The 26291-nt window shown below is 43.8% G+C and overlaps 1 protein-coding gene across 1 annotated transcript; it reads right to left on the minus strand.

The window, feature by feature from the left end:
• Positions 1-4431: 4431 nt before the first annotated feature.
• LOC130045389 (zinc finger protein 24) lies at positions 4432-11644 on the minus strand. The gene is made up of 4 exons (XM_056138233.1): positions 11521-11644; positions 9104-9606; positions 8727-8874; positions 4432-6265 (listed from the first exon to the last, which is right to left on the minus strand). The coding sequence occupies exons 2-4, from the start codon at positions 9521-9523 to the stop codon at positions 5727-5729; spliced, it is 1107 nt and encodes a 368-aa protein (XP_055994208.1). The 5' UTR covers positions 9524-9606; positions 11521-11644; the 3' UTR covers positions 4432-5726.
• Positions 11645-26291: the final 14647 nt, after the last annotated feature.

Below are 26291 nucleotides of genomic sequence, written 5' to 3' on the forward strand. Positions count from 1 at the left end.
CCAGCCAGCTTGCTGTTCCTTGAACAAATCAAAAATTATCACCCCTTCCCATGACCTCTATCCCTCCTCCTCCACCCCCCCCCTCCCCCCACCATCAAGTTCTTTGTGCTGCTTCCTTTCCTGGAACATCCTCCAATCTTAACTTGGACTCTTCCTTACAAGAACTCACCTCAGTTTTCATTTTCTCAATGAAGCCTTCCATGGGTAACCTAAGCTGCAGTATCTTTCCTCTGTTGTTTTACCATCTTCCCCAATTTATTTTTCCCTTTCTGTTTATGACATGTTTTTCTCTTTCCTACCGTGCATTGTTTCCACACAGAAGCAACTGGCTCCAACCCAAAACAATGTTGGACCAGCAGTTTAACTACAACAGGCTTAAAATTAGGAACTCAGAACCATGCTGGGGAGAACTGGGGAATGGAGGTCATGAAGATGGGCTCCACATCAGAGTGTCTGCAGGGAGTGCCCAAGAACAATGAACAGTGGTGAAAAGGGGGCACAGCAGAGTCACTGATGCAAACCCCAGTGTCTAATGAATCTAAAGAAGGATGGAGACATGTCATGGGGGTCACTTTTACGAAAAGCTTTACATTTAGAAGCATTCCCCAACACCAATGCCTATTGTTGGAACATAAGGTGTTACGCAGTGCAGAGTATAGCAACAAATGGCAAATGTTGACAGAGGCCAAAAACGTGGATGGCCATGCTAATTTTATTAAACCTATATAGCGCATAAAGTATATGTCTAGAATTTATAATTACAAAGGTTTTCTACAAATCAATAAGAAAATACAAATAACATATTAATCTGGACAGAAACCCAATTCAATTATTTTAAACAAGAAAGGGACTTTATTGGCTCACAAAACTTTAAAGTCCAGAGGTAGGGCAGGCTTTAGGCACAGCTGGATCTAGGGCCTCCAGAAAAATGACATCTGAACTTAGTTCTCTTTCCTTTCTGCTAGCCTGAGATGTTCCTCAGTCTCTTTGCACCAAGTACAGATTCAGGGTTACATAGTCCTTAGTTCATGGAATCTCCGTAGAGCCTTTTTCCAGTAGTTCCAGTAGTTCTGTTGAAGGCTCTTTAGTCTGGCTTCAGTTACATGCCCATTCTTCAATCACTGTGGCTAGGGTGCTGTGGAACTCAGGAAGGCCAGGCCTGGTCATGAATTCACCTAATCCACAGGGAATCAGTTCCCCACAATAAATAAGGGTTCTGTTATCAGAAGATGGGGAAAGACAGAAACAATACATACCCACACATAATGCAGGTACAGAATATGAACAATCCATGGTAAAACTATAAATGGCCAATAAATATAATCTCAATCTCACCATTAATGTGAAATAAGGATTTTTTTGTACTTTAGATAAAAACTATCAAGTGTAGGTAAGGCTATATGGGAAAATGAGCACTTTGCATATAGTTGGTGAAAATAAGTTAGAAATGAATGCCCTTGAAAGAGCCATTGCTTTGATCCAACAATCCACTTAACTTACATGACTCCATCCTAAAAAAATACACATGCACAATGATAGGGAAAAAACAAACAACTCAAGCTTATTTGGCAATGTAAGAGAATGCATGATCAAAAAGCCTATTTGTAGTATTGAATCCTATTCTACCATTAAGGAAATCTGAAGATCATAAAATATTGAGACCAATTTTTAAATTGTTTGTTTTTAAACAAACAAAAAAACACCACTAGCGGGTAGGGCGTTCGCCTTACAAGCGGTCAACATGGCCGACCCGAGTTCGATTCCTCCGCCCCTCTCGGAGAGCCCGGCAAGCTACCGAGAGTATTCGATATGCCAGACACAGTAACAACAAAGTCTCCAATGGAGACGTTACTGGGCCCGCTCGAGCAAATCGACGATCAACGGGAGGGCCAATAGAATAGAAATAGAAAACCCTACAGAAAGCAGATGATCCCATTTGTTTGAAAACAGCCTTGATATGTGCATGTAGATTCACAAGGAAATGTATGGAATGTGGGCTATTAAAACTGTGGACAGAGGAATGTGATTGGAAACACTGAAGGGCCTTTTTGCTCTTGTATTTCATTTGAGTTTTGTACAAAGGCCTTCTAGCTTTATAATTTTTAAATCTGGAAAATCAAATGGCAAAACATGAGAAAATGTTTTATTAGTGAAATAAAAGATGAATTTACCTATTAATGGGCAAAACTATGAGTGGTAGCACTCAATGTTGGTGGGAGTGAAAGCAAACAGACACTCTGTTGATGGAGTTATAACAATCTTTTTGATGCTATTTCCCACAAGGTTAAATGTGCTCATTCTCTGACCCAATAAACATACATGTATCAATTTAGCCTATAGAAATTCCCACACTGGAAGCTAAATATATGTACAAGAATTTTACCTATAAACTTTACATATATATATAAAGACCAAAAAAAAAAAAAATCAACAAAAAACAAACACCCCCCCAAAAATAAAAACCACAAATTTTCCACTTTAAGTGCTGAATAAATGACAGTATATTCATGCAATGGATGTAGTCATGTAAGTAGCCATGAAAAACAATTGTGTATCAAAGAGGGAAGAAGGGGAGAAAACTTTCACTGTAGTATATCTAAAGTGGGAATGGTGTACCTACCTCACATGGTCACTACAAGGATTTGGAGTTAATCCATGGTAAAGAGCCTCAGTGTCTGTATACTGTGACCACAAGTGTTAACTATTAACACATTTTCGCTTAAATACATACATACCTAGGTCTGGAAGAAGAAGAAACCATGTAATTATTGAGTAAGACTAAGAGAGACGGAATGTTCTTTTTTTCATTTTGTTTCTGTATTGTAGAAAACTCAAATATAATTACAAAAGACAAAAGCATAAAACTGATTAATCAAGGTTTAACGGTCTATCATTCATGTAGTGAAAAAACATGTCCCAGAAGTTCACAGAACTAGATTTGAGGTTTAGTTAACTGGCCTCATGCAAATCACACAATCTCTGAATCATACTGTTAGTCTACAAACCTAAGAGGGACAGGTTTAGTGTCTAATACAGTATCTGGCATGCAGATTATTCCAAACACGCAAAACCCTCCCTTCAACGTATATAAAAGTGGTAAGACATATTGCTATTAAACAATCAAGAGCCAAATACCTGGGTGTGAATGTGGAGCATTGAACCTCCAAAAAAACCAGAAAATTTAGCAATAAGCAAAATCAAAGTCCACTGAATAAATACTGTCTGTGTACTATAAACAGCAACTGCTCTTTTGCTAATCAAAGGCCAGGCACTCCCCAAAATCACAATGATTATCTCTGTAGGTACAATTGAAAGTCTGGATGAAAAAACCACTTAAAATTACTTTAAATCAATTTGTCTAGTGGGGGCTTAGTCTATGAGAGATTAGCACACAGACCACTAATTCCTTTCCTGTGTGCCATCAATCTTTTTGGGTCCAGACCATTCTCCCCACAAATCCTTGCCTGAGCTTCAGAGTCCATTCTAAACAATGCACAGGTAAGTATAATCAGAGCTGACAAGATAAACACTTTTATCTGCCAACACCAATACTACTTTTTTTAAGCTCATACCAAAAATCTTTGGCATTTAAGACAAATCTACACCTTGGGAAAGCTTCTTTCTTTGTATACAGGAAGATACAGGATCTAAAAAGCACGAATTCTAGCCACCAAGAGGCAACTCCCCATCTTACCTACTCTGACATGAAGAACTGTCATCCTAGCAGTTATTTCAAATATACCACCTCAAAACCTACATGGAAAGAAGTCAGTTATAAATAAATCAATCAACTCAAGGTCATTTTATCTTAGAGTAGAGGTGTTTATAGCTTTATTGGACAGTGACTTGTTTCCTCTTAGCCATAAAGAGAAAAGACCCAAACAAAAGTCCCTACATTTTCTTGTATAACTTAAAATACATTATAACATTACTACATATTTATACTTCAATAAATCTTAATCTATAAAGCACATTTCTTATAATTGTTATCAGAAAACCTATGAACAAGCTCCGTACTGCCTCACTTCTCCACCAGCTGGCCTTGCATTTATTATTATGCTTTTTAAGAGGCTCATGCAAGTCTCACCCTCCATTTTTTTAATTTGATCCAAGCACCTGATGTAACCAAAATCTCTGGAAATCAGAAATATCTCCACATGATGCTTCTATGAAAAAGTCTTTTCTCATAGTCTATATTTTAACTTCCAGAGTTTTCCACTAAATAGGCAAACCACAGTTCTTGGGATTCTCAGCCAAGGAGTATATAATTCTACTACTCTAATGTATTACCTTTTATACATTTTTAAGTGTTAAAACTGAAAATAAAAAAAAGTTGAATCAATTCTGATAATTAATAAACTAGTTTTTAAAAAATAGAACAATCCATTCAACTTAACATGTAAGTATAATGTCAATGCTACTAGATATTGATTAGTTGTTTTTTTTTTTTTTTAAAGACCCACAAAGCTCCAAAGTGAGAGTATCTCGGACTCACCTCTGAATACTGGCGAGCTATCTGGTTAGCTCTCTAAACGGAGTCTTCCTTTCCCCAACTACAACACCCTGGTAAGAGAACTAAACTATGGCTCTGGTAACCTCAGAGGTGTCCTCCCCCAGGATGCTTTGACAGGGGGAAGAGGCTAACACATAAATAGTTACGTGTCAACCTAATGATTTACAGTGGAAGAAATACCTACCTACCTACCTACCTAATGGTAGGCTTACAGTACCTAGCACAGTGCCTTTATCGGTATAAAAAGTTTAACAATAAATGTGTGACTGCTTTGTTAGTCTGGTGTTCAACCCTTTTGTACCAAAAATAAAATAGCAAACCTGATTATTTTTTGCCCACCTATCATGGATTTTTTGTCTTTAACAAAAATGAAGGCAAATAGTAATCTTTTGTTTCCTAAAAGCCAGGACCATTACTCTTACACTTACATTTGCCCTGTATCAGTGGTCTTTCACTAAGGATTATTCTCTAATGACAGTCAATTTCTGCTAGTCCACTTCCAAATGAAGAGAATATTATTTTCAATAATGGGTGTCTCCAAGTAACATAAAATGAGCTATTTTAGAGTTTCCTGTAGGCAGATAATTAGGTAAATTCTTGATACACTTCAGTTCTTTGAGCCAAAATATTGGTGTATCTTCCCCAATTTAGTTATCCCATTCAGTGTCGATATTTAATCTATATCACTTTGTTTTCGAGTTTTAAGGCTCTTTTTATTTTGAGGCTTTTAGTTATCCTGTATTTTCGATTTCCTGAAATACACTCTCAAATTACATAAGAGGAAACAGAAGGGGACAGTTTAAAAAGACGGTTTCAGATTTTCATTCATTAGAATTCCTAATTTGCCTTTTAATGTAAAAGGGAATATATCCTTACAAAGAACATTTCAATTCTCAACACAGAAATATCTGTCTAAAAAGGAAACTTTTAGGAAAGGGACAAAGAATTAGGTAGTTCATTATTTGGAAAAAATAATACAAATATCACAAAGAAGATTTAGGTATTAATACCTGAATTAAGTTGAAAATTTCAATGCTAAGGTATGACACCATTTCTTTCAAGACAAAATAATAATGGTCAGTGACAGTTTTTTACATTTCCCAGTGAATTTTCTAGCAGTCTATAGGAAAACAAAATTATGACTCATCTTGTTTTTAATTTTGTCTTCATTTCTGAAGAAAAAGACCTGAGCGCTGATAATTTTTGTAATTTCTTAAACTTTCACAACATTCAGAAGTTTTTCTGCATTGTGTCTTCGCTGATGTCTAAAAAGATTTGAGCTTTGACTATAGGATTTCCCACACTGAACACATTCGTAAGGTTTCTCCCCGGTATGGATTCTCTGGTGATTAATAAGCCCAGAATTCTGGCTAAAGGCTTTTCCACATTCAAGGCATTTGTAAGGTTTTTCTCCAGTGTGGACTCTCTGGTGCTGCACAAGAATGGAACTTCTGCTGAATGCTTTTCCACATTCAACACATCCATAGGGTTTCTCCCCACTGTGGATCCTTTGATGAAGAATAAGGGCTGAGCCCTGACTGAAGTGTTTTCCACATTCATCACATATATGCTGTTTCTTTCGAGAAGGATTTCTCTTTCTTTCAAACCGGCCCTTGGGGAAACATGCTTCTCCATATTTGAAAATTTGAGGAACATCTATATTGAGTGTGCCAGGAACTTCCTGAGATTCTACAGCTGAAGAAATCTCTTGTTTTGGGGCTAGGGCTCCATTTTCAGTCCTAGCATCATCCTCTGAAATAAAAAGCAAGCTCAATGTCATTCATTTCATGATCTGAAAGAACCCCAAAGAAAAAAAATCTTAAATAAAATTCATCAAAGTAAAGAGCTTGGCTACATCTCTTTAACAGTTCTGAATACTGGTCGTGAGGCTCCCTATCCTCCAAAGAGAAACAGATAACATGAAGTATATGTATCTGTATATCAAGTATATGAATCTAAAGAGAAAATGTCATAATCATACAATAAGGGATTAAAAGTCATATCCAAATATTTTAAGCGTCAAGTGGTTATGTAACTTTGTGGGTTATGTAACAGTAGTCAGAAAACAAAAGGCAGAAAGATAGCAGAACTAAGTTAGAGAAATAAAGTGATACAGCAAGACCTGGATAAAATTTTGTTAAGAGAAAAATCAAACAAGCTTGGTCATTAGCAGAAAAGTAATCTATGAGTGGAGCCAAGAGTAAGCCCTGAGCAATACCAGATGTGACCTGAATCCCCCTCCCCCAGCAAGGGGGCTAGACAGACAGTACAGGGATTAAGGCACTTGTCTGGCATGCAGCCAAAACCAGTTTAATTTCAGGCATTTCAGTACGATCCCCTGAGCACTTCTAGGAATGATCCCTGAGTACTGAGTCAGGAGAAAGCCTTGAACACTACCAGGTATGGCCCTCAAACCAAATCAACAATCTGTCAGGAAATGGCTACTGATGAAATGAGCAAGACAAGGGAGATTCACTAGCATGTTTAGACCCAAAGCAGAACACAGAGACCACATGATGAGAGGTCTAAAGAAAAGGTGGGAGTCATCCTATAACTACCCAGGGTATGACACCTACAAATTCATCATGTCCTTAATTTATTATTTATAATAGTTTTCCTGTAAAAACCATGTGTCATTATTTGGTATTTATCCTGACAATTATAAATTGTTATCTTTATCATGAAAGAACACCCTGAATGATCAGCAGGTAGAAGTATGTGCAAGTCTTAAGACTCTCCTGAAACTTCCAGCCTTGACATGTAAGAACAAATATGCAAGGATGAGGATAGCAGCACTGAAAAAGTGGTAAATGAGGGCCAGAGCAACAGTAAAGTGGGTAGTGCACTTGCCTTAACTGTGGTCAACCTAGGTTCATTTCTGGCACTCAATATGGTACCCAACCACTGCCAGGAGTGATTGCTAAGCGCTGCTGGGTGTAGCCCCAAACCAAAAAAATATATAAAAAAATTTCTTAAGTTGTAAATTATAAGCTAGCTTATAGTCAGTGATAAAGTAATCAGGAGAGAAAACTATAAACAATTTGAAGGGCTAGGGAATACTAGTGAGGTATACATATTTGAAAAAGATCAGTATGAAAGTGGGGACAAATGGCACAGGAAAAATAACCCATATGGTATAAGAAAACTGTTAATAAGTGAAAATTATTCTAAAATTCATGCAGGAAAGACATTTTCTACTCAAAAAATACCATCTCCGAAGACCAAAACAGTGGTTCTTAAACTTAATGCTATAGAAGTATGTCCTATGAAACCTAATTCAGGTTTGAAAAGACTTCAACCCCAGGCCAGGAGTTCCTACTCAGGGCTGGAGCAATAGTACACTGGGGAAGGCCTTGCACACAGCTGACCAAGGTTTGATCCTGAGCATCCCATATGATCCCCCAAGCCCACCAGGAGTTAATTCCTGATGCAGTACCAGGAGTAACCCCTGAGTATCACTAGGTGCAGCCCCAAAACAAAAACAAAACAAAAAAAGTTCCTGCAAACTCCAACTGGGGCATGCGAACAATATCTTCAACTACTAGTCTCAAATTTTATTATAAGGGCTGGAGCGATAGCACAGCGGGTAAGGCGTTCGCCTTACAAGCGGCCAACATGGCCGACCCGAGTTCGATTCCTCCGCCCCTCTCGGAGAGCCCGGCAAGCTACCGAGAGTATTCGATATGCCAGACACAGTAACAACAAAGTCTCCAATGGAGACGTTACTGGGCCCGCTCGAGCAAATCGACGATCAACGGGAGGGCCTTTACCTTTACCTTTTTACATATGAAAGAATCCAGTTTAAGGGATATACCAGATTATATCAAAGCACACCAAAAAATATATGGCATCAATTGCCAATATACTGGGAAAAACAAATATCTATGTATTCAAAGCTTTAATAGCTAGGAAACCTATTTCTTATGAATAGCTTTTTAAAAAGGTGAATGCTGGGACTGGAGCAATAACACAGAGGGTAGGGCGTTTGCCTTGCACGCGGCCAACCCGGGTTCGATTCCCAGCATCCCATATGGTCCCCTGAGCACTGCCAGGAGTAATTCCTGAGTGCATGAGCCAGGAGAAACCCCTGAGCATTGTCAGGTGTGACCTAAAAGCAAAAAAAAAAAAAAGAAAGAAAGAAAAAAAGGTGAATACTACCCAAAAACAAAGTTTCTGAGAGAAAGTAAGTTCCATATGGAGTTCCCATTCTCACCACAGTGCCGCAGGGAGTGGAGCTCCCAGGATGCCCACTTGAGCTGGTTTTCCACAGCATCAAGCTCAGAATTTGGTAATCCCTGAGCTTCTTCCTGAGAAACGATCTCCTCTACTAGCACTTCCCGTTTTCGTCGACGAAGAGAAACCTGTAAATGACAAAGTTGGCTCAGCCAAAGGACTTTGATGTGAGAACTAAGTATATACACAATAAACACCATACAAGAACACTGTAAAGAAATCCAGATAATGGCAAGCAGTGGTGGGCATAGAAAAGACAAATGAAATTCTATTTTAACCATGTAGCAGGAATTCAGCTTTGCCCACTCCTTATGCCTGCCTACTGCTTGACTCAGAAAGTGACACAAGCAGGCTCACCGGCTGTCCGGGGTCATCGAGTTCACTCTCTAAGTCCTCCAGCACTGTCACTGCTTCCTCTCCATTCTCTGGATGATGCTCTCGAACCCAAGTCTGCAACTCCTTGGGCAGGATGGCAACAAACTGCTCCAGTACTACCAACTCCAAGATCTGTTCTTTTGTGTGTCTCTCTGGCCGGAGCCACAGACGGCAGAGTTCTCTTAGCTGGCTCACAGCTTCCCGAGGCCCAGGTGAATCCTGGTATCCAAACTGCCGGAACCGCTGCCGAAACACCTCTGGCTCAGGGAGATGGTTCCAGGGAACACTTGATCCCTCTTCTACATCAGGATCTTCCTCCAACTTTACTCGCAGGATTTTCTCCTCTTCATCTGGAGTGGGGATGATAAGTATTGAATCTTCTTCCCCTGACTGTGCAGACATCCTGATATATAGTACTTCAAAAAAAGAAAGCCAAGGACAGATATAGGCCTCAGGGAACTATCCTGTTATCTTCTTAGGGACTCCTAAGGCATTACAGGAAGAAACAAAAGATCAAATATTGGATGAATTTGGCTATATTCTGACAAAAGTGAAAAAAAATCTGCTTTTTATTTTACTGGGTTAAGTATTCCAATCAAGGGGCCAGACAGTATATCAGGTAGGGCACTTGCGTGCCACAGGAACTATGTACCACCCCTATCTATGGTCCCCCAAGCCCTCCAGAAGTGATCCCTGAGCACAGAGTCAGGAATAAGCATGGTGAAGCCCCAAAACAAAAAAATTCTAATCAACAACCTATACCAAAAATGGTAAGCAACTGTTCAGGGCGAAACCAGGCCTGACGCCTGTTTGTACACAATACTCCTACTAGTTTTCACACTTCTTTTTACACAACTGGGGGGCAAGGGGTGGGGGTGAGAGGCGAACACCATCAATATTCCAGACATGAAAACGATATGGAATTCAAGATCTGTCTTTATAGTTTTATTTACTTGTCCATGGTTCAGGCTGAGTTGAATGGCTGCAACGGAAAAATAAGACTTGAAAAATATTTGCTTTCTGGCCCGGTTGCAGAAAAGGGCCTTGCCATCTAAGACCTGCAAACTCCACAAACCCCATTCCAGGAATCACAAGACTGGTAAAAGCCTGCCCAAACCAGGTTTTTGCGAAAACGCCATCTGACCCTGGAATGCATGCCCCACAGTTTAGGACTGGTGCTTCCTGAAGTTTAGGTCAGTTCAAGATTAGGCGCTTCCTACTTATCAGCGTAAAGAAAAAAATTAACAGGACTTTTTTAAAAGTGCACAGTATTTTCAATACGATTGAGAACTACCTAAAATTAAAATACACCTTTAAAAAAAAATTCACTGGCTCCGTCACAGGGGCCATAGTATGAGGGGGGGAGAGCAGGACACACACACATACACACACACACACACAACCCTTGGATGCAATACAAAGCAAATACTGTTCAGCCACCGGCCCCACCTTAACCACCTAACAACAGGCATGAATCACAGGCAGTTCTGCGAAAAGGCTACTCACAGCGGCAGCCCCCTCACCCTGACTTGGGATGAGTCACTCCTCGCCCGGCTTCTATCTTGCAGGGAACCCCTGGGCTGCTCCTGAGCCTCAGGATCTGCACCGTCATGCCCAGGGCCACTGCTGACGAACATTTCTTCGAAATAAGTCACGCACCGACTTCTACCAACTCGGGGGTCCGGCACCCGGACCCCAAGTCCTTGCCCCTCACCCGCACGAGTCAGATGCCCAGCGAGGCCGGCATGGGAAAGGCAGGGCTGGCCAAAGGCCGGGCGAGGAGGAGGCGGCGCCCCGCGGACGGCCGCGTCCCGGGGTCCCCCTCAAGCACCCACGCAGAAGAGGGGGCGCTCCTCCTGCCCACGTCGACACCCGCACCCAGCACCCTGCGCGGGGCGAGGGGGGGCCGTGGGAAAGAGGTGCGGGCCGCGCCACCCCCCGCGCTGAAGGGCAGCTCGGGTGGGCCGCGTCGTCGCGGGCGACGTCCACCCCGGGCTGCTGACCGCCCCCCGCCCCGGCGCGGCCGCCCCCCGAGCCGGCACTTCCGGCCGCGCGGCGCGAGGCCCGCCCTCGCCCGCCGCAGCGCGTCCCACAACCCTCCGCGAGACGCCGGCGCCTCGAAATAGAACAAAACGGCCGGTGGGGGAGGGGGCGGCCACGGGCCGCGGGGGGGGCGCCGAGGGCGGCAGCTGGCGTCCGGCCGGCCACGTCTCGGTTCCCCGAGGCCCGGCGCGGCCCCCACTGCCCTTTCCTCTTCCCCCCTTCCCCGCCCCCCGCGCGCGCCCCCGAGCAGCCCACCCAAAGGCCCTGCTCGGCTCCGGCGCTCGCCTCAACCCCCCGAGCCTCAGCGGCCTCCTCACGCCTCTGCCTCTCCCCGCCCTCCTCACCCCCGCACACACCCGGCGCAAACCTCCGGGCCGGGCACCGCCGCCGCTGCGCTGTCCGCGGCCGACGCAGGAACGCCGCTCGCGAGCCCCGTTTCCCAGAAAGCCCCGGCGCGGACTGCTTCCGGTCCGCGGCCCCGGGAGGCGGGGAGAGGCGAAGCCCCCGCGTTGCCATGGAGACGCGCTCCGGGCCGGGGGAGGGGCGGCCGGGCCACAATGACCGCCTTTGAGCCGGCGCTTTGGCCCGGCGCCGCTTTCCGAGAGCACAGTGTCCTGTGTTCCGCTTAAACGACGAGGGAAAGAAAGAAAGGGAGAATTCTGCCCCGGAGATAAGGGTCCTGTGGTTTCACAAGCCCCCTCCCCTCCCACGCCGAGCATTAGCTCAAAGGATTCCCCCGCCCCCCTGCACCGTAATGATGGGAAGAAGTGATAAGAACTTCGTTCACTGGATTGGGCCATGCACTGGCGTGCTTCATTTTCGCAGCGACCCTATGAAGTTGGAGCTTTTCTTTCATCCCCATTTTCCAGTCGAAATCATTGAGGCACAGGCAACTTGCCCAAAAGCCCATAACTGAGTGGGTGGATTTGAAACCAAGGTGTTAGCTATAATGCAGAGCTTTACTGTGACCCGTCATCTGCTGTGGGGAATGGCTGTTTGCTTTAGGTCACACCAGGTGGTGCTCAGAGGCTCACTGACCCTGCGGTGTCCTGATGGAAGCTGGCCTCTGTGTTCTGTAGAGCCTGCACTCCAGCAGCTCGAACCCTGTCGAGGCCAGAACCAAGATTTTTTAAAACTTTTTTTTCTTTTTAACTTTTAATTCAATCACTGTGAGATAGACCATTACAAAGCTGTGCATGATTGGATTTCAGTCACACAGTGTGTCAACACCCATCTCTCCACCAGTGTACCTTTCCCAGCACCCCAGGTTCCCTCCCATCACCCCCCACCCCACCTCACCTGCCTCTATGACAGGCACTCTCTCTCTCTCTCTCTCTCTCCCCCCCACCCCCCCTCTCTCTCCTCTCCCTCCCTCTCCCCCCCCTTCTCCTTTTAGGCATTATGGTTTGCAATACTGATACTGAACGGGTATCAAGAATATCCCTTACTTACTTTTAACCCTCAGATTTTGTCCAGCGTGATCATTCCCAGCTATTGTCATATTGGTCTCTTCTCTATCTTACCTACTCTCAGCCCAACATACTTGTCAGTCCAACCACTGACCAATCCTACCCCTGGTTTCCCTGACCATGGATATTATCCTTCTATTTTTTTTAACAAAGAATGACCTTTGAGTGTATATGCAGACTGTGTGTTCATCTTCTGCATTTGACTTTACATTTTATCAAAACTGCTGTAAAGGTGATAATGGGGCGGGGGGGGGGAGGTTATAGTCAATATAAGCATTTCATTTAAAGGCTTTGATGGCTCTCCCTACCTGAAGACCTAAAAGCTCTTTAAATGGGCCTGCGGGGCCCCTGCGGTCAGCTCTCTAGAATACTGTGGCCTGGGATCATCAGCCTGACTGACTTGCCTTTTCTCCCGCAAGTCTAAACACCCTTAGAAGCATTCAGAGACATTCTTCTCACTTTTTTGGCTCCCTAGCTTAGTTGGGTTTTGTTCCGTAATTCTACAAGGGCAGGGACTTTGTCTTGTTCACCACAGAATCCCCCACCTAGTCCTTGAATGCCAAATGCCTGGTACATAGAGAACTCGGTCAATGTTTGTTGAATAAATGAATTGTGTGCCAGTCACATTGCTAGGTCACATGTTAGGCGTCAGAAACCACACAAAGGAGTCCTGTTGTTTAACATCGATGTCAAAGGCACAGGCCCAGCCTTGCAGAAGTGTTCTAAGATCCTCAGGCTTTGGCTTTTTACCTCTTTCAGTAAAGTGCCCTTTGGGGCCTGCTTTGGGGAGTTGGAGAAAGGAGGGCTTCAACCTCTGTTGTATTCTGAATGAGAGGGCCAGTGAGGTGAAGGGCTAATGGTATAACACTCCCCTAGACTCTTGAAGTAACTGGGTCTCCCCAAATCCCCTAGTAATGTTCTGATGCTGCTTCCATTTTTATGTTTTGTTTTGGGGCCACATCCCGCTGTGCTCAGGGCTTACTCCTAGCTCTGTGGCTCACAGATAACTCCTGGTGGTGTTCAGGGGACCATTTGTGGTGCCAGGGATCGAACCCCAGGTTGGTGGTGTACAAAGCAAGAGCCCTATTGCTGTAGTATCTCCCTCCCCAGCCCCTTCTTCCCTTTTCATTTAAGAGGCTCTAGAAATCCAGCTCTTCAGCCTTTCACTCACCTACTTGTTTACTGCCACAGGCAAACTTGGCAGCTCTTCCTTGTCTTTTCTGATCCTAAAGGCTAGTTTAAGGCAGTGTTTTATTTTGTTCCATTTCAAGATTTTAAGGCTAGTTTATTTGGGGAGAGGGAGAAGGTAAGCAATACAAAGAAGTTCAACACTGAAATTTTCAGAAATCCCTTTACCTAGAATTCTGTTTTATTATACTTTCTAAGAGCGGAGATGGAAGACACACTGATGTTTTCTTCCTAGCTTACTCTTTGGAAGTCAGGGACCAAGCGCAACCACTTTGGATCTCAATCCTTCTGGTAGCCCTGTTGTCCTCTTAGAGTTAATAGTCCAGAGACAGCACTGGGTTCCTCCGGGCACCCAAGTGTTGGGACTAGCTACAGAGTACCCAGTACAAGTCTCCTGTGGCCAGGCCTACGGCACTACTGGTCTCAGTCTTCACAAAACACACATGTTGTGCTCTGTAGATGTGGGAACATGAGACATTTGTGACGTGATGTTCTTAGGCCATTTTGCCACCGCTGTTTCCTGTCTTCCCAGGAGGCTGTCTGAAACAGTTTTTATTGTTTCCCGGGCTTTGGTGAAGCTTTTTGCCTTCCCCGCTTATGCCACAGCAGCAGACTACAAAAAGGCAATAGAAACAGAGAATGGGAAAACTGGTCTTTAGTAGGAAGCCAAAGCCTGAGGATCTTAGAACATTTCTACAAGGCTGGGCCTGAATCTTTGACATTGATGTTAACAATTGGACCCTTTTGTGTGGTTTCTGATGTCTAACATGTGACATAGCAATATGACCAGCACACGATTCATTTATCCAACAAACATTGACTGAATTCAGTATCAACAATATCAATGTCATTTCAACAATATCATCCATAAGGGAATAGAAAAAATAACAAGTACTACAAGGCATGGGGAAAGAACTTATTGGAGCACCTAAGTTTGCCAAAGGGGAGAGTTGGATACCCTAAGGAAGAGGAAGAAGAGTTTTCACATTATAAAGAAATCACATTGGATTTGGTATTACCAGATTGCATCCAAGGATCATCTTTTCTAGGATTTTCTTTAATATTTATTTATTATTATTATTGTTATGGTTTGGACTAGCTTCACACATGAAGGAACCGGCAGAAGAACACAGGCATGCAGGACCAGGGGCTGAGATCTCTAAGCCTGCTCGGATCGGGACTGGGCCTCCTCCACCCAGATCCCCATCTTCCAGTAGGTAGATGTTACACCCACCAACTGCCCCCAGCGCCGGGTTATCCCATCAATGGCCAAGACCCAGAGACTATAAAACCCAGCTCCCAGAAGCGAGTGGCCACTAATTGCTCAACATCCTATTATCTAGTTCTTACTCTTGGAGAACCCGGCAGGCTACTGAAGAGTATCCTGCCTGCACGGCAGAGTCTGGCAAACTCCCCATGGCATACTAGATATGCCAAAACCCAGTAACAATGATGGATCTCATTCCCCTGACCCTGAAAGAGCCTCAAACGTGGCACATGCTAAAACCTCAGGGCTAGGACGAATGGAGATATTACTGGTGCCAGCTAGAGGAAATCGATGAACAACAGGATGACGGTGATACAGTTATGGTTTTAGAGCCACACCTGACAGTGCTTAGGGCTTACTCCTGGCTCTCTGTTCAGGGATCACTCCTGGCGGGGTATGGGGTACCATATGCAGTGCTGGGGTTCAAAACCATAGTTGGCTGCATAGAAGGCAACCGCTTTACCTCCTGTGCTATCTCTCCAGCCCTCTAGCAAATGCTCTTGGACTCTCTGTTCTCCTGTTCAGCTAAAAAATATCTCCCTCTGGATCTGGAGAATATTATGAGTGAAACCAAAGGGAGAGGAACAGACTCAGAATGATCTCTCATATGTGGGATATGAAGAAATGTTATAGGGGAACTTCGCAATAGAAAGAGGACCAGGAGAACTGGCGTTCAGTAGGAAGTTTGACACTGGGGCATGGGGCAGGGGATGAGACAGGGAGGGGAACGCTAGGACAATGGGAGCAGAGAAAAGTGCTGGCCGGAGTCAAGCTGGGCAGCAAGCGGGAAACTGGGGACATTGGTGGACAGTAGTGGGCACTAGTGAAGGAACTGGTTTTGGAACAATAGATGCATGAAACTCAATCATAAATATCTTTGTAACTTTATAATTCACGGTGATTCAATTAAAAAAAATCTCCCTCTGGGCACTTAGGTGCAATGCTTATTTTGGGAGTTTGGGGAGAGAGTTTAAACAATAGGCTCAGTTTGATCCTAGATGGTGCAAACTTCTCATTCCAGACACTGCAGGATGTGACCTCCAAGTACCACTGGGGGGCACCTTGATTTTTAAAACACTTCATTTTGGCTAATAAATGCACTGCATCGAGTCTTGATTGCAAGTGAGTAAAAACCTAACTGTGGCACATGTCCACACCTTTCTACACAATGCACTCCATTCCCTTGACATCTAATAAAGCCCCTCCCCCCCTTTTTTTTTTCATTTCAGAGGGCAGTAATGTATCTCTTCATAGGTAATGCATTGTGAGGGAGGTAAGCTCTCCACACCGTTCTATCTCCCTTTGTCACATCCTCATTTTACCTTCCTGGCTGCTGGAAATGATCACAGGATTCCCTTCTGCCAGTGTAAGGGGAAGAAACATCTGTCTTTCAAGAAGTGTATCTAAGTCAAGCAAATGGTCACATTTATTAGATAAAATTATTCGCATTATTTTCTAAGTACCCCTTTAAGTGCCATTAGGAACTGTTAAACTGTTCCTGCTTTCATTCCTGAAATTAGTAATTTCTATTTCCATTGTCCTTGTCATTTTTGCTTGACATTTACAATTTTATAATTTTGCAAAGAATAAATTGTCTTTGTCTATTTGCTTTATGATTTGTTCTCTATTTTGTAGTCTTGCTTCTTTAAAAAAGTAATATAGGGTCTACGGCTATAGTACAGTGGGTAGGGCATCTGCCTTGCACTCAGCTGACCTGGGTTTGATCCCCAGCATTCCATATAGTCCCAGGAGTAATTCCTGAGGCAGAGCCAGGAGTAACCTGTGCACCACCGGGTGTGATCAAAAAGAAAAAAAAAGTAATATATGGCAAAACGTTTTAACATATATCTGAGTTTTAACACACAGAACTGTGAAATTATCACCAAAATCACAACATAGAATACTTTCATCATTTCATAAAGTCTCTCTGAACATATATACAACTTTCCTAGATCCCTAACCTGTTAAACTATTGATTTATTACCCATTAAAACGGCTTTGACTTTTCCAGAATGTAATATAAACAGAATCCTAAAGTACATAACCTTTTACATACCTTCCATTCTGCATAATGCCTTTGAGATTTGTTCCTGTTGCTGCATGCTACACTTCATTTCATTGTACGGCTGAACACTATTTTACAGTAGGTATCACATTTGTTTATCCATTCAACCATTGAGGAACTTTTGGGTTGTTTCTGGTCGTTGGTGATTATAAAAAGGCTACTATAAATGCCCATGAACAGTCTTTTGTGTGAACTTATCCCTCTTGAATAAATATGTAGAAGTGGGACTGCTGGCTCATAAGTACTGATACTGATGCAGACACGGCTGGAGCTGTGACTGCGGGTCTCTGTTCATTCACGATTCCCAGGTTCTTCAGTATTTTCAAATAAAGATGCTCAGGCTCAGCGTTGGAGAGTAGAAAAGTTTTTTCGAAAGTAGAAAAGAAAAGGAGCTCCCTAAGTGGGGAGGAACTTAGTATAGGACCAAGTTAAAAGCAAGGGGGGTTTTTGTAAGCCTTTGAAAGGCTTTCTGATCAATTGAATTTCTGATCAATTGACAAATGTTACAGAGGATGTAAGGAAGTTACTGGTTTTTCTTTCTAGTCATTTGCCTCAGGCATTGCGGGCTCCCTGTGAACCTAAACTCCAGGGCAGAATTTTAAGGTCCTGGGGAATTCCTGGAATGTCAAGACAGGACCTTGGGGATGAAGTATGTGGTTAGGTCCATGGGGGAGAGATAGAGCAGCTGGCAAGAGGGAACTGCGGCTTCCTCTCCCAGGATTACAGACTAAATGTGTTTACAACTCCAGTTGATACATTGAAGCCTTAGGCCCAAACTAGTGGTATTTGAAGATAGATCCTTTTCCAGGCTGGGGGGCTCCCAAGTGGTTTTCAGGACACCCAAGGCTTCTTCCCAGGGCTTCTTGGTCAACTGGGCCAGGAGTTCAGTGGAAGAACTTGAGAATGCAGTGCAGCTCAGGACCTGGTCACTCCAGTGGCACTCAGCTCAGAGAATCATGTGGTTCTAGGGACTGACGCAAGGTCAGCTCCATAGAGGAATGAGCAGTAACCCTTGAATCACTGTCTCTCTCAGATCCAGAAAGATGGGCACTTTAGAAGGCAGTTAGGTTTACTTGAGGTTATGAAGCTGGGGCCACAATGATAGAATTAGTGCCTGATAAGAGACACAGTTTGTACCTACTCTCTAGCCAACACCTGAAAATTCAACCAGTGGGCACCTTGATTTTTACTTCCTAATCTCCACAAGTTAGAAACAAATTCCTGTTATTTCAGCCAGCAAGTCTGTAGTATCTTGTGCCAATTGTCCTGACTAATGTATACGGTAAATAAATGTTTAGCTTGATAGAAAACAGCCAAACTGTTATTATAGAGTTCCCACATGTTACTATATTCCCACCAGCAAAGTATGAATGTTCTATGTGCTCCACAAACTCAAACACATGGTATCATCTTTCGCAGTGAGTGATTGTTGTTTAGTCTAACGTGTTTATAGTCATATCTCAGCATGGTTTTCAATTTGCCTTTCTCTAAAGGTTAATGATGTCGAGCAGCTTTTCATTTGCATTTTCCCCATCCATAATACTCTTCTTTGAAGTAGCCTTTCAAATCCTCACTCTTCCCTCCCTCCCCTCATGTTTTAAATGTTTTCTTTTTCTAACAGTTGAATTTTTGTTTGTTTTTGAGCCATACACAGTGGTGCTCAGAGATCACTTGTGGTGGGGCTTAGGGAACCATATGTGATGCCAGAGATTGAATGCAAGTCAGCAAGTGCAAGGCAAGCACCCTACCCACTGTACTATCTCACCAGCCCCTAACAATTAAATTTAGTTCTCATTACATTCTAGAAATTAGTCCTCTATATATTCTCATTGTGTGTGATTGGTGATTTGCAATTATTTTTTTACTCTCTTAATAGAGTGTTTCACAGAGAAAATGTTAATCTTGATGAACTTCAATTTATCCTTTTACATACAGTGCTTTTGATGTTATTGATAAGAATATCTACAGCACTGCCAGAGAGTTAGCATAGGGGTTAAGGCGCTTGCCTTGCATGAATTTCAATCCTTGAGCACAGAGCTGGGAGTGGCATTTACCTAACACTCATCTGATGAAGGATTAATATCCAAGATATACAAAGTACTGATAAAACTTTACAAGAAAAAAAATCCAACCCCTGGGGGTATGGTGCTGCCAGCAGGTCAATCTGTACCTGTGAGGCGAGTGCATCAGCAGCCTCATGGCGCCTTCAGACTTCCAGATACCCTAAAATTGCTGCTGTGCCTTTGGCCAGACCCCAAAAACTTGGGGCAAAGTTTACCAAGAAAGTAAATGGCCAAGTCTGCCCGGAGGGGAAAGGGTGTTGGTCCCTTCTGCCCTCCTCCCTCTGGAAAGAAAGGTGTCGGCCACATGGGAGCCTTGTGGACAGCAGGTATGAGCCGGGGGTGTGGGGGCGACTAAAACCTCATGGGAAGGGGGGCGTTTCGATCCGCCCTTCACGCCCTACCGAGGCCACCAGTTGCCCCCCACTAGCGGCTCTCCAGCACGGCCACGACTCCAGAGCACAGAAACCAATTTCTTAACTATCTGACTTTCAGTATAAATACTTCCAGGGTCAATAAGTAAAATAGCAGAAATCCAAAACCAACATTTAATTCTTGAACCCAGCTGTAGAAAGCAAATCACGTCACAATGCTTTTTCAGCATGTCTGATTTGGGGGGGGGGTAAACTCTAAATAATAGTGGTGAATCTTTTATTGAAACAATGAATCTAATCAAAGCAGATAGAGTGTTAACTAGAATTCATCTGCCCCACAGGAACTGGGAGGGGTGGGGGGTGGGGTTTTATTGGGGTTCTTCATGGTAAAAAAAAAAAGTATTGGTAAAGGGAAATGTGTTTGATATTTGCATGACTGAGACCTAAACCTGAAAGCTTTGTAACCTTTCCCACGGTGATTCAATAAATTAATTAATTAATTAATTAATTAAAAAAAAAAAGAAAAAAAGAAAGTAAATGGCCAAAAGTTAGGTATGTGGGAAACACACCCACAAACCACCTCCGGCTCAGCTATATAATTGGAGGCAAGGCCTCTGGTTCCTGATTGAACTGCTTAATGGCCATGATCCCAGAGACTCAGAAATGAATCTTGGAAACCAGCGGCTTTAGGTAGAAATGCGTCCGGTCCCTGCAGTAGGCTACCGGTGCTGGGCCAACCCAGGTGGGAATAGGTTTCTTGCCTTGGCTTGTTTCCCCTGACGGCCCAGTAGCCGCCATCCTTCAGAGGCCACTGGATAGTCAGATTTGGGCCCCCAGTGACGAGACACACAGGGCCTCACGGGATGGGGGTGGAGCCGGGCTTGTCCTCCCCACCCCAACGAGACCCCAAGTCATCGCCCACGAACAGCCTCTCTGGCTCCTGATCAAACTGCTTAACGGTCATGATCCCAGAGACTCAGAAACAAATCTCAAAACCCAGTGGCTTCTGGCAGAAATGCGTCCGGACCCCACAGTACGTTACTGTCGCCTGGCCACCCCAGGGAGGAAAGGGTGTTGTCCCTCCGCCTGCTCCCTCTTGGCAGCTTGGTGTCCATCATCCTCCAGAGGCCATTGGATAGTCAGGCTTGGGCCCGCAGTGACGAAACTTGTTGGGCCTCACGGGATGGGGTGGAGCCGGGCCTGTCCTCCCCACCCCAACAAACCTCAAGTCATCGCCCACGAATGGCCTCTCTGGCTCCTCATCAAGCTGCTCAACGGCCATGACCCCAGAGACTCAGGAGCAGATCTTGAAACCCAGTGGCTTTTGGCAGAAATCCCTCCAGATTTAAGTGTTAAAATCTCGGAATTTCAAAATCCCCCGGCCACTACTGCAGCCACGCGACATCATATGTCATTCATAACCAGCAATAGAAAACAAATTGTTTACTGTTGCCTTTTCAGCAGATCTGAGTGTTGGGGTAAAATCACAAATAGTAATGGTGGGTCTGGTGTCAAAATATTGAATGTAATCAAAGTAGAGAGAGAGTAATGTGGAAATCATCTGCCCCACAGGTAGGGGGAAGGTGTGGGATGGGGGTATACTGGGGGTTTTGGTGGTGGAGAATGGGCACTGGTGAAGGTACGGGTGTTTCATTGTATGACCGAGACTTAGACCCAAAAGCTTTGTAACTGCTCTCACGGTGATTCAATAAATAAAATTATAAAAAATGAAAAAAAAAGTAAGGTGGCGTTCATGCACAATTCAATCAGCTAATCAGTGGCTGAATAAATAGCAGTACTCCTACAAAAAAAATCCATAGGGAGAAGAGATAAACAGAAACTTCCTAAAAAAAAAAAAATAGAAATGGCCAAATGACACATAAAAAAGTGTTCTGTATCATTAATCATCAGGGAGATGCAAATCAAAACAACAATGAAGAATCCTTTTACATCACAGAGACAAGAACAAAAAGAATAACAAGAACAGGCCACAGTGATAATATAGCAGATGGGGCATTTGCCTTGCATGTGACTGACCTGAGTTCAATCCCCAGCATCCCGTATGGTCTCCTGAACACTCCCAGGAGTAATTCCTGAGTGCAGAGCTAGGAGTAACCCCTGAGCATCGCCAGGAGTGACCCAAAAAGAAAAAAATACAAGAACAACCAGTTCTGGTGTGGATGCAGAAGAAAGGGCATTCACTGCTGGTGGGTATGTTGGCTTTTTGGAAAATAATGTGGACATTTCTAAATAATAAGAATATACTTTAAAAAAATCTAGGAATTGAGATTCCATTTGGCTTAGTAACCCCACTTCTTGGAATATACCCCATGGGCCCTAAAACAAAATGGAAAAAAGACATCTGCATCCTTATGTTCCTTGCAACGTTATCCATAATAGACAAAATCTGGAAACAACCCGTGTCTAAGAATACATGACTGGACAAGATAACTCTGGTACACACAGTGAAATACTACTTGGCTATAAGAAAAGATTAAAGTCACACAATTTTCAGCTACATGGAGGGACCTGGAAAGTATCATGCTGAATAAAGTTAGTCTGAGGGAGAGACCAACACAGAATAATCTCTCTCACCTGCCGTGTATAAGGATGTAAGGAGGGAATAATGAATGCCCAAAGATAATGGAAACAGAACACAGAAGTTGTAATCAGTAGGATACATACCACTTGAGGGGGCTGGAGATAGGGCAGGGAGCGAGCAAAGGTGGTAAAGTGTTATGTATGAAACCCTATGGGCAACAGTACAGTAAACTATGATGCAAAAACATTATTTACAAGAAAGTGCCCCTTGTAGAGGCAGACTGGTGGGAAGGGGCAAATTGGGGGGATGGAGGAAATTGGTGGAGGGAAGCAGGCACTGATGAAGCGGTTGGTGCTGAAATATGTATGCTTGGAACACAATCATGAATAACTTTGTAATTTAATTGTGACTAATACCACAATCACACAATCACAAATCATCCTGTTATTCGTCGATTGCTTCGAGCAGGCCCCAGTAACGTCTCCTTCATCCTAGCCCTGAGACTATATTCAAGGCTCTTTAGGAGAATGAGACCCATCATTGTTACTGGTATTTGGCATATTGGGTACGCCACGGGGAGTTTGCCAGACTCTGCCGTGTGGGTAGGTTACATTCGGTAGCCTGCTAGTTTGTCCAAAGTAGGAATGAGATAATAAGATGTCATAATAAGATGTCATGGACAGCCAGGCGCGGGGGCAGGAGACTGCACTGTTCTCTTCCGGGAGCTGGTTTTTATAGTCTCAGAGTCTTGGCCGCTGATGGGATTACACGGCGCCAGGGGGCCAGTTGGTGGGTGTGACCCCCCGCCTACTGGAATTTGGAGGATCTGGGTGGAGGATGCTCGGCCCCAATCCGAGTAGGCTTGGAGATCTCGGCCCCAGAACCCGCGTGGCTTTGTCCCTCTGCCAGTACCTTCATGTGTGCGGAGAGTGGTCTCAGCATTGTGGTGGCTGGTCCTGGAGATCTTCGGTTGCTGGAGATCTGGTGGGGGGGTGGGGGGGTGGGAAGGAGAGCTCAACCCGCTCCCCTCCAACAAGTCCCGGCGAGGACAGCCAGGTGCGGGGGCAGGAGACTGCACTGTTCTCTTCCGGAAGCTGTTCTCTTCTCTCCAAGGCTATTCGGATTGGGGCCGAGCATCCTCCACCCAGATCCTCCAAATTCCAGTAGGCGGGGGTCACACCCACCAACTGGCCCCCTGGCGCCGTGTAATCCCATCAGCGGCCAAGACTCAGAGACTATAAAAACCAGCTGTGACTAATATAAAAAATGAAATAAAAAAAGCTCAGGGTATGGGGCTGGAGCGATAGCACAGGGGGTAGAGCGTTTGCCTTGCACACAGCCGACCCAGGTTCGATTCCCAGCATCCCATATGGTCCCCTGAGTACCGCCAGGGGTAATTCCTGAGTGCAGAGCCAGGAGTGACCCCTGTGCATTGTTGGGTGTGACTCCCCCCCCAAAAAAACAAAAAAAATAGCTCAGGGTAGTCAGAAAACTGCAGGGCGAATCCCAAACACAACACTCCCCAATAATATTTATACCAGGACATGAAGATGTTCTCTAATGTCATCTTCTAAAAGTTTCATATTTTTGCATGCAATATTAGATTAATTTGCATGTATTAATGTGACTAAAGTGCATTATAGTTCAAGATTTTTGTGTGTGGGGTTTGCATATAGATATACAATTGTTACATATGATGAAAATTTATTTTCATCGAACTCCCTTTGCATCTTTATAGTCAATTGACCCTATTTATGGGTCTCTTTGGAAACTTTTAATCTATTATATTGAGCTATGCATCTATCTCTCTGTTCAGACCACATACTTGATCAATATAGTTAATAATTAAAATCTCATATGAGAGCAAGACCCCTCTATTTTTAGCTTAAGTGAATGCTGAATATAGATTTTTTTGGTATCAATTGATATGATCGTGCCATTTTTCTTTTTGGAACTATTAACCTGATAGTATACTTGGAGTTTTCATTACTGAAACAGTATTATAGTCCTGGGATTAAACCCTGCCTGGCTCAGATGTTTCATTCTTTTTATACACTGCTGATTCAACTTGATGTTATTTTGTTGAGAATTTCTGTGCCCATGATCAAAGGATTTTTAATTTATTTTGTTATCAGTTCTCTTTTTTTTTCCTCTTTTATTCTCTATGCTTTTTAGATTGGATGCTTACTATTCATCTACAGCTATTTCCTCTGTCTGCTACATTTTTTTCATTGAGTTCATCTAGTGAAAAGTTTAATCTTGGTACTTTTATTTTTCAACTCTAAAATTTTCATTTAATAGTATGGTTATAATGCCTATTTAAAGTCTTTTTTAAAATAATTATAAAACATTACCCAGAGATTAGTAGCATTTGATTTTGCTCCAAGGGTCCTGTTTCTTTCCTATACCTACTGATATTTGATATATGTTTTTGAATATTATATCAGATTTTTGTTATCCCTAAGACCTCCAGGAGGATGTGAAATTTTTGTTCTTGTCTCCCAAGCTAGATTAGGCCACAACTTCTGCCCTCTTGTGTGGACTGTGGTTCCAACAGAAGTTCTGTTTTCAAAACTTCCTTGATGCACTCACACCCCAACAGCTGCCACCAAGTCTCTGGCCAGACTCCACTGGCTCATGAGTGAGCTCTACAGAGATGCCAATCTGCCAAAAATTTCAGGTATACAGGGTTTGGGGGGGCTGGGCCTTTTCGGAGTCCAAATGGGTGACATTCCCCCACCTCCCCAAATGCCTGGAAGCCTCCACTCTCCCTCTCTCCCACCACACCCACATCCCACTGCTGCAGCTATGACAGCTCACCTATGGGACCTGATACAGAGACTAATAATTAAATCTCTAAAGAGATCAACTAGTTGCAAAAATTTCTCGGATACCCAATCCCTGCTGAGATGCCTGATGTGGCCTTGAGAAGGGAGTGGGCCAAGTTCCTGCTCTATCAAAGCACCAGCAGCTGCACTCACAACCCAACAGCAGCCTCCACGCCTCCAGACTACCCAGTTAAATATTCTGGATTTTCTAGAGCACACAGCTGCAACATATCCAAACTCTACAATAGTAACATCTCAGTAATAGCACAAATTGTTTGGAAATGTCACACTGAAGCCAACTAATCTGGACTAACAAAAACATTAACACAGGGGCTGGAGCGCTACACAGCAGGTAGGGCGTTTGCCTTGCACACGAGCACCGCCAGGAGTAATTCCTGAGTGCACAAGTATGACCCAAAAAGCAAACAAACAAACAAACAAACAAACAAACCAAAAAAACCCATTAACACAGAGGGCTTGACTAGTTCAGTAAACCCTCAAGCAAGAACTTAATGTCCCCTTGATGAGATACATCAATTTTCACAAATTTTCTTTTATCGAAGTACTTTTTGATCATTAGCCAGTTAGTTGTAACAAGCAATATAAAATCAATTATTGTGGGCCTGCTGTGTGGGCAGGCTTGAGGGGTGGTTGGGAAAATGTAGACAATGGTGGAGGGACGGTGACAGTGGTGGTGGGACTGATGTGGAATATTGAATGCCTGTGGCAAATTATCATGAACAACTTTGTAAACCATAGTGTTGAAATAAAGTGGAGGTGGGGAGTGAGGGGAAAACCCACCTTCCCCTGCCATTTGGAGCTAACCTTTGTGCGCGCCACCTAGTGGCCAGTCTGAATGCTGAGCTGTTATCTTACCTAGAAGCTCACCTCTCAATGTCTGCAGCAATTGGGGTCATGCATAATTCAGAGCTGAACAAATGAACAATATATAGAGCTCATATGCTGTTAGGAGTCTTGCTGGATCTCCCTCTTCCTTAAAATAAGCCTAACACTCTCCAGAAACCTGAGTCCTTCCTAAGTACTCCAGTACTTTAGTCTCCCCACTCTGCAGTTTTACTCAACAACCACATCTGCATTTGTCCACGCAGTGAAGAGGGCACAAAAGAATGGGGCTGGAGCGATAGCACAGCGGGGAGGGCGTTTGCCTTGCACGCGGCCGACTCAGGTTCGATTCTCAGCATCCCATATGGTCCCCCAAGCACCGCCAGGAGTGATTCCTGAGTGCAGAGCCAGGAGTAACCCCTGAGCATCGCCGGGTGTGACCCCCCCCCCCCCCACAAAAAAAAGAATACAAACAATGGGGATTTGCCCCA

Source organism: Sorex fumeus, unplaced genomic scaffold (assembly GCF_029834395.1).
Source record: "Sorex fumeus unplaced genomic scaffold, SorFum_2.1 ptg000128l, whole genome shotgun sequence".
Taxonomy (NCBI): Eukaryota; Metazoa; Chordata; class Mammalia; order Eulipotyphla; family Soricidae; genus Sorex; species Sorex fumeus.